At 51.6% G+C, this 14,413-nt stretch overlaps 1 protein-coding gene across 7 annotated transcripts in view; it reads right to left on the reverse strand.

The window, feature by feature from the left end:
• The window catches only part of LOC125329334 (dynamin binding protein), a 34,029-nt gene extending 22,813 nt beyond the window's left edge, over positions 1 to 11,216 (reverse strand). For 2 of the 7 annotated variants that reach the window (XM_048311118.1, XM_048311117.1), the window contains exons 1-3: positions 4,188 to 4,431; positions 2,616 to 2,794; positions 285 to 407 (exon numbers count right to left, since the gene is read on the reverse strand). In XM_048311118.1, coding sequence (XP_048167075.1) covers positions 285 to 407; positions 2,616 to 2,794; positions 4,188 to 4,423 — 538 coding nt within the window. In that variant the 5' untranslated portion in view covers positions 4,424 to 4,431. The other 5 variants (XM_048311121.1, XM_048311119.1, XM_048311120.1 and 2 more) reach the window with 5 other exon arrangements.
• Positions 11,217 to 14,413: the final 3,197 nt, after the last annotated feature.

A 14,413-nucleotide genomic window follows, 5' to 3' on the forward strand; every position in this document is an offset into this window, starting at 1 on the left:
TCTAAGATTTGGGGATTGGAGGTCACTTAAAAGTAAATTTACTATGATCAGGTGATGCCAATTTTTGGAGTTTCATGAGTAATGACCGATCATGAGAAACTGGTATCAAAGTGGCAGAAGCCCAGAGGACCATGGTGGATTTGACATGACCCATGTCACAAGGTATTAGAAGATTCACCTCTTTCTTCTGTCACTCTAGGCAGGATGCTGTGACTAGGTTCATCCAGCAGGAAGGACAAGTGAGGCTTTTGAGGTGCAAAGCAAAGGTGGGGAATGGAGATTACCTCTCTGCAGTGACAAGCTCCCTGGCTCTTGAGATGTGAAGTCATTGGTACAAACAAACAATTTTTCTCCCTGCTTCAAAGGGGGAATATCCACAGGTTCAACAAAGCTGCTAGGAAACTGCCCTAAAAGGAGAACAAGTTGTCAGCAACGAGTCTTTCCTGTGACCCACCACCATGTCCACCCTCCTTCCAGATTTTGCGATCTATTCATCTCTTGCTAAAGGAAAATACCCAGTTACCCTGGGTGCCTCAATAGCCTGGTGGAAGAAGAACAAGTTTGGGAGTCAGGAATTCCTGGGGTTTAAAGTACTTAAGAACTAACAGAGAACAAAAAGCTTTGAGCCCTTGGCTCACTCCAGGCAACCACAGGCTGTGTGCATTACTGGGACTGTGCCATCAGCATGGAGCTTCCAGGAACAGACATACTAGGTTTTCTCTGCCCTTATCATTTCCTTCCCAGCTCAGATCCATGGTGAGGACTAAGAGATCCAGTAGTGCTGGATCATGAGACCAGTGTCTTCTGATTGGGCATAGCCACCTAGTGCTCCATCCTCCATAGGGCTTAGGCCCTGTGCAGTCTCAGCACAGAATTCAGGCTGCCACACTCGGGATGGCCTCACCTGTGAGTCACAGGCTCTGTCACAGCTTCAGCACCGCTGGGACTCCAGGGACCTTCCCCACTTTGTCATTCTGTGTACCTGTTTCACCATGGCACACTTGCTGGCCACCACATGATACCAGCCAGATACTATTTTCAGTCCTGGGAGCATAGGGCATGCAAAGGCCACTAAAAATGTGTTTCCTACATAATTTGAGGCAAGGGGATATGGTGAAGTATGGGCTAGTACCACATCCAGCATTGCCTCTGGATGACCCAATATTTTCTAATAAAACGTGGAAACACCATATCCTAGACACCCAGAGCTCTGCACTGTGTTTAGGTGGTTTGGCATTGCTATACTCCTTTACAGTTTTAACCAGCTCTCTTTTTCCTTATCCTAGTTTCCTGCTCTGTACATGGAAACAACATAATGCTGTAAGAAAGGAATTACTGTAATGGAATTAATTACAGTAATTGTTCTGCAGAGCAATGAGTACTAGGCTGTAACACCTCCACAGCTTCTATTCTAAAGTGCTTTTTCAATTCCCTACAACTTTAACTGAGAAAGCTGGGCAGAAAACTACAACAGCTGTTCCAAGGGAGAGCAGGAATGCAACTGGATTTTGAATTAAAGGTCATTAAAAAACATTCAATTTGACTTCAGCATGTTTCTTTATCTCTGAGCTATGACATACATCTGTTTGTTATTTCTTAATAGCTTCATCTTCAATAGAACAACCTCACCAGTAATGCTGGGAGACAAAACTCTGTTGAAAACTGCACACATAATTCTTGCTCAGTGACTTCAGCAGCAGCAACAGGATCAGGCACATGCTCATTCAATGCCACTTATCAGCTACATGGAGCACAGGAGGGAAGTGCTCCTGTCCACCTTTGTTTCAGACAGTAGACAGCTTGTGGCTGTCAGGAGACACCAGACTGCTGCTACAATAGCAGCCCCATCTCTACAGCCAGGGATGAAATCAGTCCCGCCCTCATGCTGAAGACAGAGGCAGGCTTATGCTTTGAAGTGGACTGGCTTTCATCTCCCCAAGAGCTCACACATCTTCTTAACATCAGGATTAAGATGAGAAAGAGCTGCCTAAACAGAGACTGTGAGACTCTTAGTGTTTCACTAAGAGCATTCTGCTGTTTTAGAAGTTTCTCACACCTCCCTAAAAGTTTAAGAGACTTGCATACCTCTTCAGGAACCTAGATATTGATGACAATTTGTGCAGGAAGACGCTTTGAAGCAGAAAGGAGGAAGTGGGGCTGAGTCAGAGGGCTTTGGGGGACACATGGTCACTGTTGCTCTATCTCCCACTGACAAGGTCACTTGGACTGGTTTCCAGAGTGGATGCATTTTTACTCTCAGTGCATCTGTTTCCTCTCTCCCCTTCCACTGCCACAGCAGGTCAGCACATAAACTAGCCAGGAAATGGATAGTCTCTCCACAGAGAATGGAACAACCAGTACTGTGAAGCTCCCATCTCCTTGAGAACTGACCCTCTACTAATCTCTCTCAAAAAACAACACACAAGCTGTCTGAATAATTGACACAAAGCTGGCAGGAGACCAGTGGCAACCTACACTCTCAGTTCCAATCAAAGTCCCCTTTAAGAATTAGTAAATCAAATCAGGTCCTTCCCCACCAAGGGAAGATGTGCTCATGGAGCGGACATTTAGCTGGCACTTCTATGGACCCAGGTGCAGGCATTTCCAGCTCTTACCTGTGACACCTTCCTTCTTGCCGAGGAGCCAGAACTCATCCACCACAGCCAACACCTCAATGACATCTCCCATGAAGAGGGGCAGCTCTTCAGAGACGCTGGGACAGAAATCGAAGACTGCCCGTACCACGGAGCCAGCCTCCATTGTGCAGGGTCTGAAGGCGGGTCGGTGCCTAAGGCTGAGACAGTGAGAAGTTTGTCAGCAGCCAGAAACACCTGAAAGTATCACACATAGGCTCAGGAAGTAAAACCCTTCCTGAGCACAGAGGCAGAAACAGTGTGGGGAGGTCCTGTCCTGAGCTCCCTGCCACCCCTTGACACGTGCCGCAGGAGCCAAGGGGCTGCAGCAATGCAGCCCCCATGGTCTAACCTGCCTTGTCCAGCCCCTCTGGCTATCTCTGTAGGGACGTGTGATTGTGCTGCAAGCGGGGGGAGAAGCAGCAAGAAATTTGGAAGTGAATTCCCATCAGGAAGGAGCAAGAGGAGGGGAGGAAGCTCAGCATTTCCCTGACATACAGAGCAGGGCTCAGCCTGCCAGGGCCCAGTAGGCAGCCAGCACCACCCACTTGCATGTCCCACCACACATTCTCTGGCAGGATGGGCATGGGCATACCCCTCCCCGTGCCGCCACTCAGGGTCACAGGAACTGCATGCTGAACCAGCATCACAATTCTGGCCCAGCAAGAGAAGAGGCACAAAGTCCACTCACGCAAGCTCACGCCACCATCCTCATTCTTGGATCAGACTGGAAATACCCTTTCTGCCTTAAGGTACCTGGCTAGGTACCTTGCTTAGTCATCCCCTGGGAGGCCTCACCATGGTTCTTGTCAGAAGTAAGACTAAGATGAGGGGTGCAGACCCTGTCCAAGGCTTAGGAGCCAAGGCTAAAATTCCTCCTGGCAGGAGACTTGAAGGCAGGCAAAGACCTCCTCATCAACGACTATGTCCTGGATCCCCCCTTCCCCTGGAAGTGGCTGTTGAGAACACTCTTCTGTACCATTTCTGCTTTTCAGCCTCACCATCAAGGAAATACACGGCACCAAGGCAGCTTAAGCTGCTCCTTTGCCTCCTCACAAATTCCTCAGGATGGGAACAGAAAGGTGCATCCATCCAAAGCAACCAGAAACTTTAAGATCATTCCTCAACTGCACCTCAGACCGGTGAGAGTTTGCTTTCACTTCCGGACCCCCTGCAATTACAGGCACAGGACAGCACTGCCAACACCTCCCCTCGGTGCTTTCAGGGCCCTGCCCTCTGCGACGCTGGGACAGCAGCGTCCTCCCCAACAGCCCCCTCGGCACAGGCTGCTTTCCTCCCACATCACAAGCACAGTCCCTGCTCTGTCCGTTTGGACACAACTTCCCTGCTGTGGGACCCATTCTCCTCCTTTCCCCAAGTGGCTCGAAGTGCACAGTGAGCGGTCCCGCTCCGAGCGCCGCCCGGCCGGTGACACCCATCCCATCCCAGCCTGTCAAACGCCCTGCCCAGCTCAGGGCAGAAAGAGCAGTGACAACACAACAAAACACAAACACACAAGGGCACCTCTTCTCCATACAGTCACACACAGCCCACCTGAGCCCCGGAGAGTCAGGAAGAGGGGAAGCTAACACAGCGAGGAGAAATACGTCCCTGCTGACGAGGTGCGGCCAACTTCCAGCGAGAGTGCCAGTGGGGGATCCAGCCAGGGAAAGGCGTTCTGCTGACGGGACCACTCTGTTTATCCAGTCCGACTCACCTCCTGGGAACAAAGCGGGTTTGTACTCAACAGGAACAGCTTCCTCATCACGTCTCTCCCCGCCCCCAGCCATTCCCCTGCTGCAGCCAGCACGCTGTGCCCCTGGACACCCTCACCTCTGCCATCCTGTCTGTCGATCCTATTGCTCTCCACTGCCTTCCCCATAGCACGTGGGCTCCTTGGGACACAGGCTGTCCCTTTGTCACCAGCTTTGTGCTGGCTGTACAAACAAAGAGCCCAATATCCAGCAGCAGACAGCACTCTGCCACCAAAAAGACATGAATGGACTGGAGTGAATCAGGAGCACAAAGAGCTGCAGTTCAGGGTAGCAGAAACCTACTGAAGCAGAAGGAGTAACAGTGTTAAAAACATGACCATGTGGAGCAGGGAAAAAGATGGAAGATCCATCAATTAGCTTGAAAATACTAAAGACAAGTTAGGATCCTTGTGCTGTTTGAGGTGGGGTGGCTGGGGCATGCCTGCTGCATGTTCTCATGGGAACAGGAGCAGCAGCAACAGGCGCGGCAGCAGCAGCCCTTTGCAGGCATCCGGGCTGCCCTCCACCCCCAGACAGGCTGCCAGCTGAGCTCAGGCTCCTAGGAATCCTCGCCGTACTCTGAATATTCAAACTTCACAGCAGCACTGGACAAAGAGGGGAAAACATATTGCAGGCATAATTGCTGCCTTGGGGTAGTTTCTCCAGGAGCACATGATGGTACAGTGAGATCTCTTGTATTTCTTCGGTCAAAGGTGTAATGTAAGAATGGGCTGAGGAATGCAAGGATTACAGTATGTGTGCTGCAGACCCAAACCCTGGCTTTGCTGCAGTCACTGGGGCTGAGAATATGGCCCTCCCACTGATCCTGCCCATGAGAATAGGAGTGTCACTTCATTTAACACACCTGCAGCTCTGGGGACTCATCATTAAAATGTGCAAGATTTTCCAATGAGACAGAAGATAGAGAGGGATGGGCAGGACTGCAATAGTTCCGGCATGTATATACTAATTACAGTTATAATAAACCACTAACCTATTCACGTCCAAAGCATTCCCTGAGAGGCAGCTCGTAAGAAAGCATGAAGCAACTTCTGAAAGTGCCAAAAAAAGAATCCCAGCAGGCTCATGTTCCCTCAGCAGTACCAAGAAGAGCAAGATCACTCCCTGACTCCGTCTGAGTCTAGACAGCATGCCCCTGTATTTGCAAGTAGTGAATCAGTCTTGCAGAGTTTGGTTGCTCCATGACATGAATTGAACGCAAAATATTATGTTTTCCAGGACCTTGGCCTTGTCTTACTCCATGCAGTGCTGCCTGCCAACATTTTCTACAAACCCCCACCTAGAGAAGGAAGCCTCCCAGCATATTCCAGACTGGAAACTTACTGAGTCCAACTCTTTAGGCTTAATAGTGGACCCGAGCTTCTCCGAGATCCACCCTAGATCTAGTGAAAACAAACATTCAGCAACAGCTCACGCAGAGGCTCCAGAAGTAAAAGCAGATTGCAGGGAGAGCAGGGCTCTGCCTGTGATCCCCTGTGAGTCACGGCTCCTGACAGCTGGCCAAGCACCATCCCCTCTCACCTCAAGGATGGGTGATCCCTGCCTGCCAGAGGGAAGGAGGGAGAGCTCTGCCACAACTGAGCAAACTCTGGGATTTCAGGCTGGCGGAGGTCAGGACTGCGGATCGCAGGACTCCTGCCCCCGCCCAGCAGCAGACCCGCATCCAAAGAGAACCTCACTGTGCAAGTATGAAGCTGTGGCGCAGCAGGAACTCGCCCTGCTGAGAACACACAGGCTCTGTCTCACTGCCTGATCCTGCACAAACCAGGTAACGTGTTCCTGGCGTCCGACCACAGCCTGCCTGGTGCCAGGCTCCGAGCCTGACACAACAGCATTGTGCAGCAAGGCAGAGAGTGGATTCCCAGGGCATTAATCACTGCCCCCAGCCTGCATGCATGCTCAGCACATACTAACTAACATTACCTTCATGGAACACTGCTTATCCCATTTTGCTATTAGCTCTGGAGTGTGTCTGGTCCAGCGTGGGCTGATGAGAGGAGGGACCAGAATGAAATGATGGCTATTAACTCTGTTACAATATTGTTTCAAGATCTTCAGCACAGACTGGGTCAAGTCACAGCAGCCGAGAAAAGGCATTTACACACAGACTCTGACAACTTCTTCTATCCCTCCTCTTTTTGCAGGTGAAATTGTGCAGCGTAAGAAATCTTGAATAATGGACTCACCAGCATCAAATCTAATTGTCAGGCACTTGCTAAAAGTACCCTCACTTAGATGGAGGCAGGACTACTAAAGATGCTGAAGCAACGATTTTAAGCACTTAAGAGATAAGGCAGCAATGTGAAGAGACCATTTAGACTGATTACAAGAAGTATTAACAGCTCCAGTAAAAAGGGAGACCCAAAGGGTTTGAGGGCAGCTAATCCACTCCTATCCCAAAGCACTGCTAAGACCATGGGATAAAAAAAAGTGATGGATGGATGCCACAAATTAAGCAGCAAGGAGACCAAACTTAACAGGTGCTATTGCCACTTGTTTCCCCACTAAATAATACATTCCAGCTTCTCACTCATGAAGCAGCACTGTTAGAACTGACTATGGACAGTATGACAGTACTGTAACTGAAAAACTAACATTTCACCAAACAGACCAAAACATGCCATGTGGGCTTCCACAGGCACGCAGGATTTGCACAAGAGGGACAAGTGGATTCTTGTCCAGATGTCTCAATCTCTATAAAAATCTCAGAACCTGCATGAACAGTAGACGAGGAACGGTCATACTCCCAGACACGTACAAAAGACAAGCTTGACACAAAATTATTGGAGAAATTAGTATTAAAAATATTAAACAAATACTGTCAGTGATCTTTTTAAAAATTGAAAAACACCTTGCATTTCACCTAGGTCTTTTCATACCTCCTTCTACTCATTATAGCTCAATGTCTGTTCACTGAAAACACAATCCACCCCCAGTGACAGAGACACCCCTCAGTTCAGTGCACCCTCCAGCTGCTGGGACTGGCTTTGACAGGAGAGCTGCTGCAGCTCTTGCTGCACTCTAGGCTGCAGGAACAGTATCCAGCACACAGTGGGAGGAACCAGGAGTTAATGCTTGGCTTCTCACACCATTGTGTCAAGAACAGAAGCTTACTAACTACATACTAAGATATTTCTACCTTTTTCCTCTGTTCCTTCCCGTGTTCTCCAAATCTGGACAGCCCTCCTCCATACCCCAATGCATCTGCACAGCCTGCACAGTCCTCATGCACATTTCTAGGGTAGGACTTTACCCACACACCAGCACACCCTGACCGCTCCCACCAGCCTTCAGAGCTGTGGCCACCCGCAGTCACTCTCCCTGTTCAGAGCAGAACATGTTGCTGTGTAAAGCTCCCCGAGGTCCCTGCTCGCCTGCACATTCCTGGGTGGAATAAACAATACCCCATTGAGCCAGGCTGCCTGGGCCCCAGCTGGAGATGGTGCCAATGCAGGGACTGTGGCTCCAGCAAATGCAGAGCTGATCCTATGAATCCCAACAGAATGGACTGTGCAGCAAGCAGGGCAAACCTGCAACTAATGGTGCTGAGGAGAGGAGCCTTCTCCCACCAGGGAAACGCTGATCACTGCAGCTTCTTGTTAGGACATGTTGCTTGTCTCAGCAGATCCCAAAGAGTCCCCCTGCTCAGCTTCACACAGTGGGAAACATGAGAGCTCTTCTGCACTCCACCTCCTAATGCCACATGGCTCCCAGGAGGAAGAGGAATCTCCTCCCTTTAAAAAGAAATAGCTTCTCTTTAGCTTTTGTATGTGACCTGATTTATCAAAAATCATTGATATGAATACATTTGAGGTTGGATCACCAACCCCTCAAGAACCAGGACTACCAAGTAAAGGGCTGCTTAAGCAAGCTCTGGCCTCCTGTGTGGCACAGGAGCTCTACCATGTACCAAACAAGTAATTCAAACCACTGCTTCTCTCCTGCTGGGCTCTGGCTGTCAGTGTTCTCACCTGCTCTGTTGCAGGACGTGGCTGAGGGCAGGCTGGTGGTGTTTGTGTGGGTTAAGAGTGGCATGGCAAGGAAGCAAGAGGAGCTCATGCTGAGACAGACAGCAAGCAAACAAAAGTCATCTGGAAACTAGAGCACAGCATCAATTTTTAATGCAAAGCAGAACACCTTGCCACAACATGTGAGCAAGATGCCTGATGGATATTTAATCTCTGGCAGTGGGGACTCAAGCATACAAAGGCCAGAACACCAGCTTGAGAGACAAGAGTTTCCCAAATTCTGTATGCTGTGGCAGCTTTCACCTTACAGACTGTTACAAAGTCCTGTCTTCTCCCACCCCAAGGTGCACGGTTGTGTCTCTTGCCAGTTTTGCAGACAGGCTAAAACAATACAACTTAGAATAAGGAACAGACAAAACCCCAAGAGAAGACCACCACTACTGTGCAGTACCTGTGGCTGGGCTACTGGTGGTAAGTGGCATACAATTACAAAATTAGTCATTACACCTTGAGTACATATCCAAAACAAGTTGAACTGGGGCTCATTCCTTAACACTGTAGCACTTGATTTTGCACCCTAAACAATATTCTTCAAAATAACTTTTGGACAGAAGCCTATTATGATGCTTTGGTTGCTGGGTGGGAAATCCAGAAATCTGGAAATTACTTGAGTTTGACTTGGAAACTGTTCTTTGCTTGCCGCCATTTCCAAAGAATCTCAATCCCCAGCGGGGGTTCTGCTGCGGGGGTTCTGCTGCTACCTGGACCTCTTCCTTTCAGAGTCCCTAGGTGCTCCTGAGAAGGAAGCAATAAATTTTATTTCCCAACAGAAAGGTTCTAAAAATAAGACAAAGTAAAAGCTGTGTCACTCAGAAGTGGGGTTGAGCAACGTGATTAGAAATATACTTTTGCTGGAGGTTGAGGGGAAATCATCAGTTAAGGCAGTGAAGTGCTAAGGTAAGCACAGCTCAGGCTGTCCCACCTAAGCTCACATCACTACTGTCACAAAGTCCATCTGATGTCACCCACTGCAGGGACACCTCAGCTGCACTCAGAACCCCAAGAGGTGACACAGCCATGGCTCCCATGACACTAGCAGAGGTGGTGCCCTGTAAAGCTCTGAGAATCACTCCTTTCCTCTCTGCCCCTACTGCTCAGCTCCTCCCATCCCATATCAACAGCTCTTTAAAACTGTTGTATGTTCATACTAGTTTTTAATGTCACTGCTAATTCTAAGCAGAGCAGCTGGAGAGAAAACTGAAACCTTTGGCCCTGACAGAACAGAGGATCTCACGAACAGAAAGCGGAGGCCAGCTCAGAGACGTGGGTACTACCGGCGCTATGGAGGCCTCACACACAAGCAGGACACATTTAGACACTGCCCAGCATGACTCGCAGCCAGAGTGAGTCAAGATGAGGGGGATGATGGTGACGTCTTGTAGCACGGTACAGAGGCTGTATTTGGCAAAGCATCTGCAAAACTGAAAACTCTCTATCTATGAACTCTTTCAGACGAAGAGGTAAAATCTCAATGGAAGCAAAGGCGAGGATGGCAGAGACAAGGGGAAAGAGAGCCTTTAAAGAAGAAACTGAAAGGAATCATGACAAACCTCAAAGCAGATGTTAATGCTTATGACACAACCAGAGGCTTCCTAGGTACTACGGCAAGGAGAATGAGAGATGAAAGGTCAGAAGTGGGGGGACAATTTCAAACACCAGGAACAGCAGCAGAGATGATTGAACCCAAAGGCAAAATTGCATCAAGGACAGGATCAGCTGAGGTACCACTTAGGATCAGCAAAAGGGACAGCAGAGGAGCAGCAGCTGCCTCTCACACTGTGCTGAGGGTAATCCAAGACTTCATCCCCTGGCACGGCCACTGGAGGAGACACTTCCAGTTCATCTCTGTTAAAGTACAAGGCAACGGGGCCAGGCTGCCCGTGTTGCAAGAGGGATTTGCGTTTACTGGAGTGAAAACAAACACGGAATTCTTGTAAATTTCTCTTCTCAGGCTGCCTTGAACAGAGTGAATGCCCTCGGAAGAGCACCCAGGAAAGGCACAGTGCTGCAGCCTGGAGCTTCTGCCCTCTGTGTACAACCACTTGTGCTACCCTCATCGGTGAAACAACTACAGACTCCGGGTGCGAAACCACTGTGGGACGCCCACATTGCTTCTACAGGGCCAGGTGCTCCCCTGCAACAAGCTGTCCAGGCAACACCAGCTCCCATCAGCTGCCTGCCTGCCTGCCTGGCGGTGACCACCAGACTTACCACTGCCTGCACAAACACGGCTTAAGAGACCACAATCCCAACATGCAATGAGGGGAGCAGACGGGCGGCTCCCGCTGTGCCGCACAGCTGCTCCCCGCTGCCCAGGTGACCCAAGTGCTCCCCGGGCAGCGTGGGTGCTGTGGGATGGGACACAGCGCGCACCCAGCCGGGCACGCAGGGCTGGAGGGCCACACGCAGCCTTGGCGCGGCTGGCACGAGGGGAGCGCGCCCACCCGAGCCAGCAGCACCCCAGCCTGGGGCCCCCGCCGCCGGCCAGCGCGGCCCAGGGCAGCCCCCGGCACACGGCAGCCCCCACGCCCAGCCCAGCGGGGGCCGGTGCGGAGTGCGGGAGGCGCCGGCGGGGCGGGGGCCGGGCCGCGCCGGGGCCCGGCGGAGGCGCAGGCCGGGGCGGCCGCGGGGCGGGGGGAGGCCGGCGGGGCAGCGGCCAGACCGGGCGGCGGCGGGCGGGGAACGCCCTGCTCCCCCCGGCCGCTCCGGCGGGTCCCTACCTTCTCCCGGCCCGCTCCGGGCGCCGCGGCCGCTCCGGCCCTGGGGGTCCCGTTCCCGCCTCCGCCCGCCCGTGGCCGCCCAGCGCCGCCCGGGTCCCGGCCGGCCCGGCCCCCAGCGCCCGCCCCGCCGCCCTGCTGCCTCCGCCCGGCCCGGCCCGGCGTGGTGCCGCTGGGAAGGCGGAGCTGCTCCGCGGGGCTGGCCCTCAGCCTGGGGAGCCCGGGGCCCCCGGGTGACGTGGGGACATCGCCCTGTTCAGCAGCGCTCGGCCCCAGGCTGCGAGGCATTTCCCCCGGCGGCCCACGGGGACGCGCCACCGCGGGACACAGTGCCCCCGTAGCCTCCGGGCTGGACACGGCACCCGTGCGCCATGCACCGGACCAAGCTGCCGGCAGAGCACCCGCGAGCCCGGCGCGGAGCACGGCAGGCAGCTGCCTGTGCAAACCCTCTTCGACTTCCCCACAGAGCGCTGCCGCCTCGCAGACACTGCCGGGGCTCCCCTTCCACGCTGCTGCCTTATGGGAATCTCGCTGCCTTGCCGGCTTCAGCTTTGGCAGCAGCTGACGAGTGGGTCTGCACTGTTCATCTGGTGCAGTCTCGGCTTTGCCGCTAGCAGCCTCCTTGGCTGCTTAGATACATTGTATGATCATGCCAAAGCATCAAGATGGAGAAAAACAAATAGCTCGGGAGAAATCCACGACAAAGAGGGCCAGTTTGTGCATCACAAGAGTTTCTGGCATACCAAGTATGCCAGACCAAGTACAGTCGATCCCGCACTGGATTTCCTGGCAGGCTAAAAAAAGCCTCCATGCCCCAGGGGATACCATCGCTCAGCAACACGTTGTAAAGCCTGGAGTCTCTAAGTCCCCCTGAGCAGTTACCACTGTTTGGCACTTGTTTGTGCATTTAGCTACACTTCTCCATAGCAACCACACAGATCTCAGCTTGACTTTCCACCAGGCGGGAGCGGGTGTGCGGAACGCATCGCACGCACGCTCTCAGAGTCGTGTTGGTACGTGCACAGGCTGGGTGCTGATTCCCGTCTGTTCTCCTGAGGTGGGGACCCACACTGCTGCCATGGCACGATGCCGTGGGCAGGGGGCCTGAAGCTGCACAGGGAACTAAGTGCTCTATTCCCTGCAGGTATGGATGCTTGTAGACGGTTTACTGGTGCTGAGGAATGGACACCAGCCCCTGCCACAGGGCTCTAGATGTCCTCTCACCCAAAATTTCTGTTGTTCTTGCCTGCCAAGAAGGTTTTGAACGTTTTTCATCATCCCAATCCCTCCTTCAGCCTTTCAGGTCACTTCCATGACCAACTCTCCTCTGCTGACATCTCCATCAAAGCTGCTTCACTCTTCTTTGAGTTCACTTATTTGTATTTTCCCCTTTTCTGCCTCCTCCATGCCAGATACAGAAATGAGAAGGCATTGCATGCAGAGTTCTGTCCACCCTCCTGGTTCTCCCAAGATTCTCACAGTTTTACTTATAAGAATTTTGGTTCATTTTACTGGGCCTGGCTTCAGTTTGTTTAAATGTTTTTCCAGGGTCTGTATACTGTTCTGATTCTCTCATCTCAGAAAGGGTAATAGGGAATGGAAGAAGGTTTGGAGGCAGGCGGTAAGGATGCTCAGAGACATGGGAACAGACTGTACAGTGAAAAGCTGTAGGCTGGGACTCTTCAGCTTGTAAGAAGGACATACGGTGGGGAAGAGGTCTTGCAAAATCATGAGTGACCCAGAGAAGATGGGGAGGATTGACTGTTTGCTGTGTTTTCTGACACAAACCTGTCAGTTGTTTTTGCTTTGACTGAAACCTCAAAAGCATAAGAAATCCCTATCCTGCAGATGTTACATCCAAAGGTTGTGCCCTTTTCAGCCCACGGTTCTTGCAACACTGCGGGCGAAGTTCACGGCAAGCCTTTGAGGGGCGTGCTTAAAAGTCCTGCCTCAGAAACATTTTGTAACCATGTTTTCACGTGGAGACCTCAGCCACGGCCAAGTGGAGCTTTACCAAATTGTTCAACGCAAAAATATTCAGAGCTGGGAGGAGAATGAGCTGGACAAATCCCAGTCCAGACAGAGACCTCCAGAGGGTGGTATCTTGCAGGAACCCTCTTGTAGGGGAAAACGCATGAAACTGAGGCTCCAATTTTTTTGCTGCACTGCCAACCCCACAGCAGCCTGCGAGAGTAAGTGATGTGGCCTCCCGGACTGGTTGAACTGTTCTAGGGAAGGAATCTCCCTCCTCTGACTCTGCCTTGGAAAATAAATGGAATTGAGACGGTCTCACATTTTCCAGGACCACAAGAGGGCAACATGAGAGCACCCTGCAGCCAGCAGGCCCAGCAAGACAACCTGTGACACTGCTGGGATGAAGGTGGCACGGGCAGCTCTGTGCGGGCTCAGCATCACCCTGTGCAGGGCCCACCCAGCTGAATCAGCCAGCTGAAGGCTGCTCCTTGGGAGCACTTTCCTTGCTCTCAGCTTCATACACACCCTCAGAGGTCAGCGGTCAGCTCAGCCAGCAGAGTGCTATAATTGGGAGCAGCAATGTTTTCCTGCGCATGGGGCAGACACTTGGTGACAGCAGACCCTTCTAAGTGCTGCATGGGGCCAGGCCGTGGGATGCAGGGTGTCCTCCCTCGTCCTGCATGTCAACCACGAAATCCCTTGTGTGAATGTGCACTGATGTGTGGCTTCAAACAGGAGGGTTCAGCATCTGCAGTGATGCTTCTGGGCTTGCCCAGTGGAAGAGGTGTTAAACCACATAGAAGTTTGAGTATCTCAGCCTTGCCATCCTTTTTCATTTCCTTCTGCCACAGGAAAAAAAATTAAAAATTTAAAAAAATTTAAAGGATTGGAATTCAGCTTTGGCTGTGACTGCTGAACTGGCCAGTGTCTCCAGCCCACACTGGTCTCTGCAGACCAAAATCACTCATAGCCACAGTTAAATGCATTACCATTCTGGGCACTTTTTTGCAACAGCCTGTATAATTAACCTGCAAGGGACAGCTTCCTCTGCCTTTACAAGAAAAGGCATGACAGAGAAAGAGCTTCTGTTAACAGGCAGAGCTACAAGAGTGTGTGTGTGCTGCTAATGCTGAAAATGCCACCAGCATCTTGTAGCAGAGACAGAGGAGGAGGTGACGGTGAGGGGTGAAGTGCAGAATATTGCTTCTGCAGTAGGGTGATACAGGTTGCTCACAAGAAATGAAGAGATGTTTGCAAAAAGGAAAAGCAAAGGAATGTTTGGGGGA

The sequence above is a fragment of the Corvus hawaiiensis genome, chromosome 8, assembly GCF_020740725.1.
Source record: "Corvus hawaiiensis isolate bCorHaw1 chromosome 8, bCorHaw1.pri.cur, whole genome shotgun sequence".
Classification (NCBI taxonomy): Eukaryota; Metazoa; Chordata; class Aves; order Passeriformes; family Corvidae; genus Corvus; species Corvus hawaiiensis.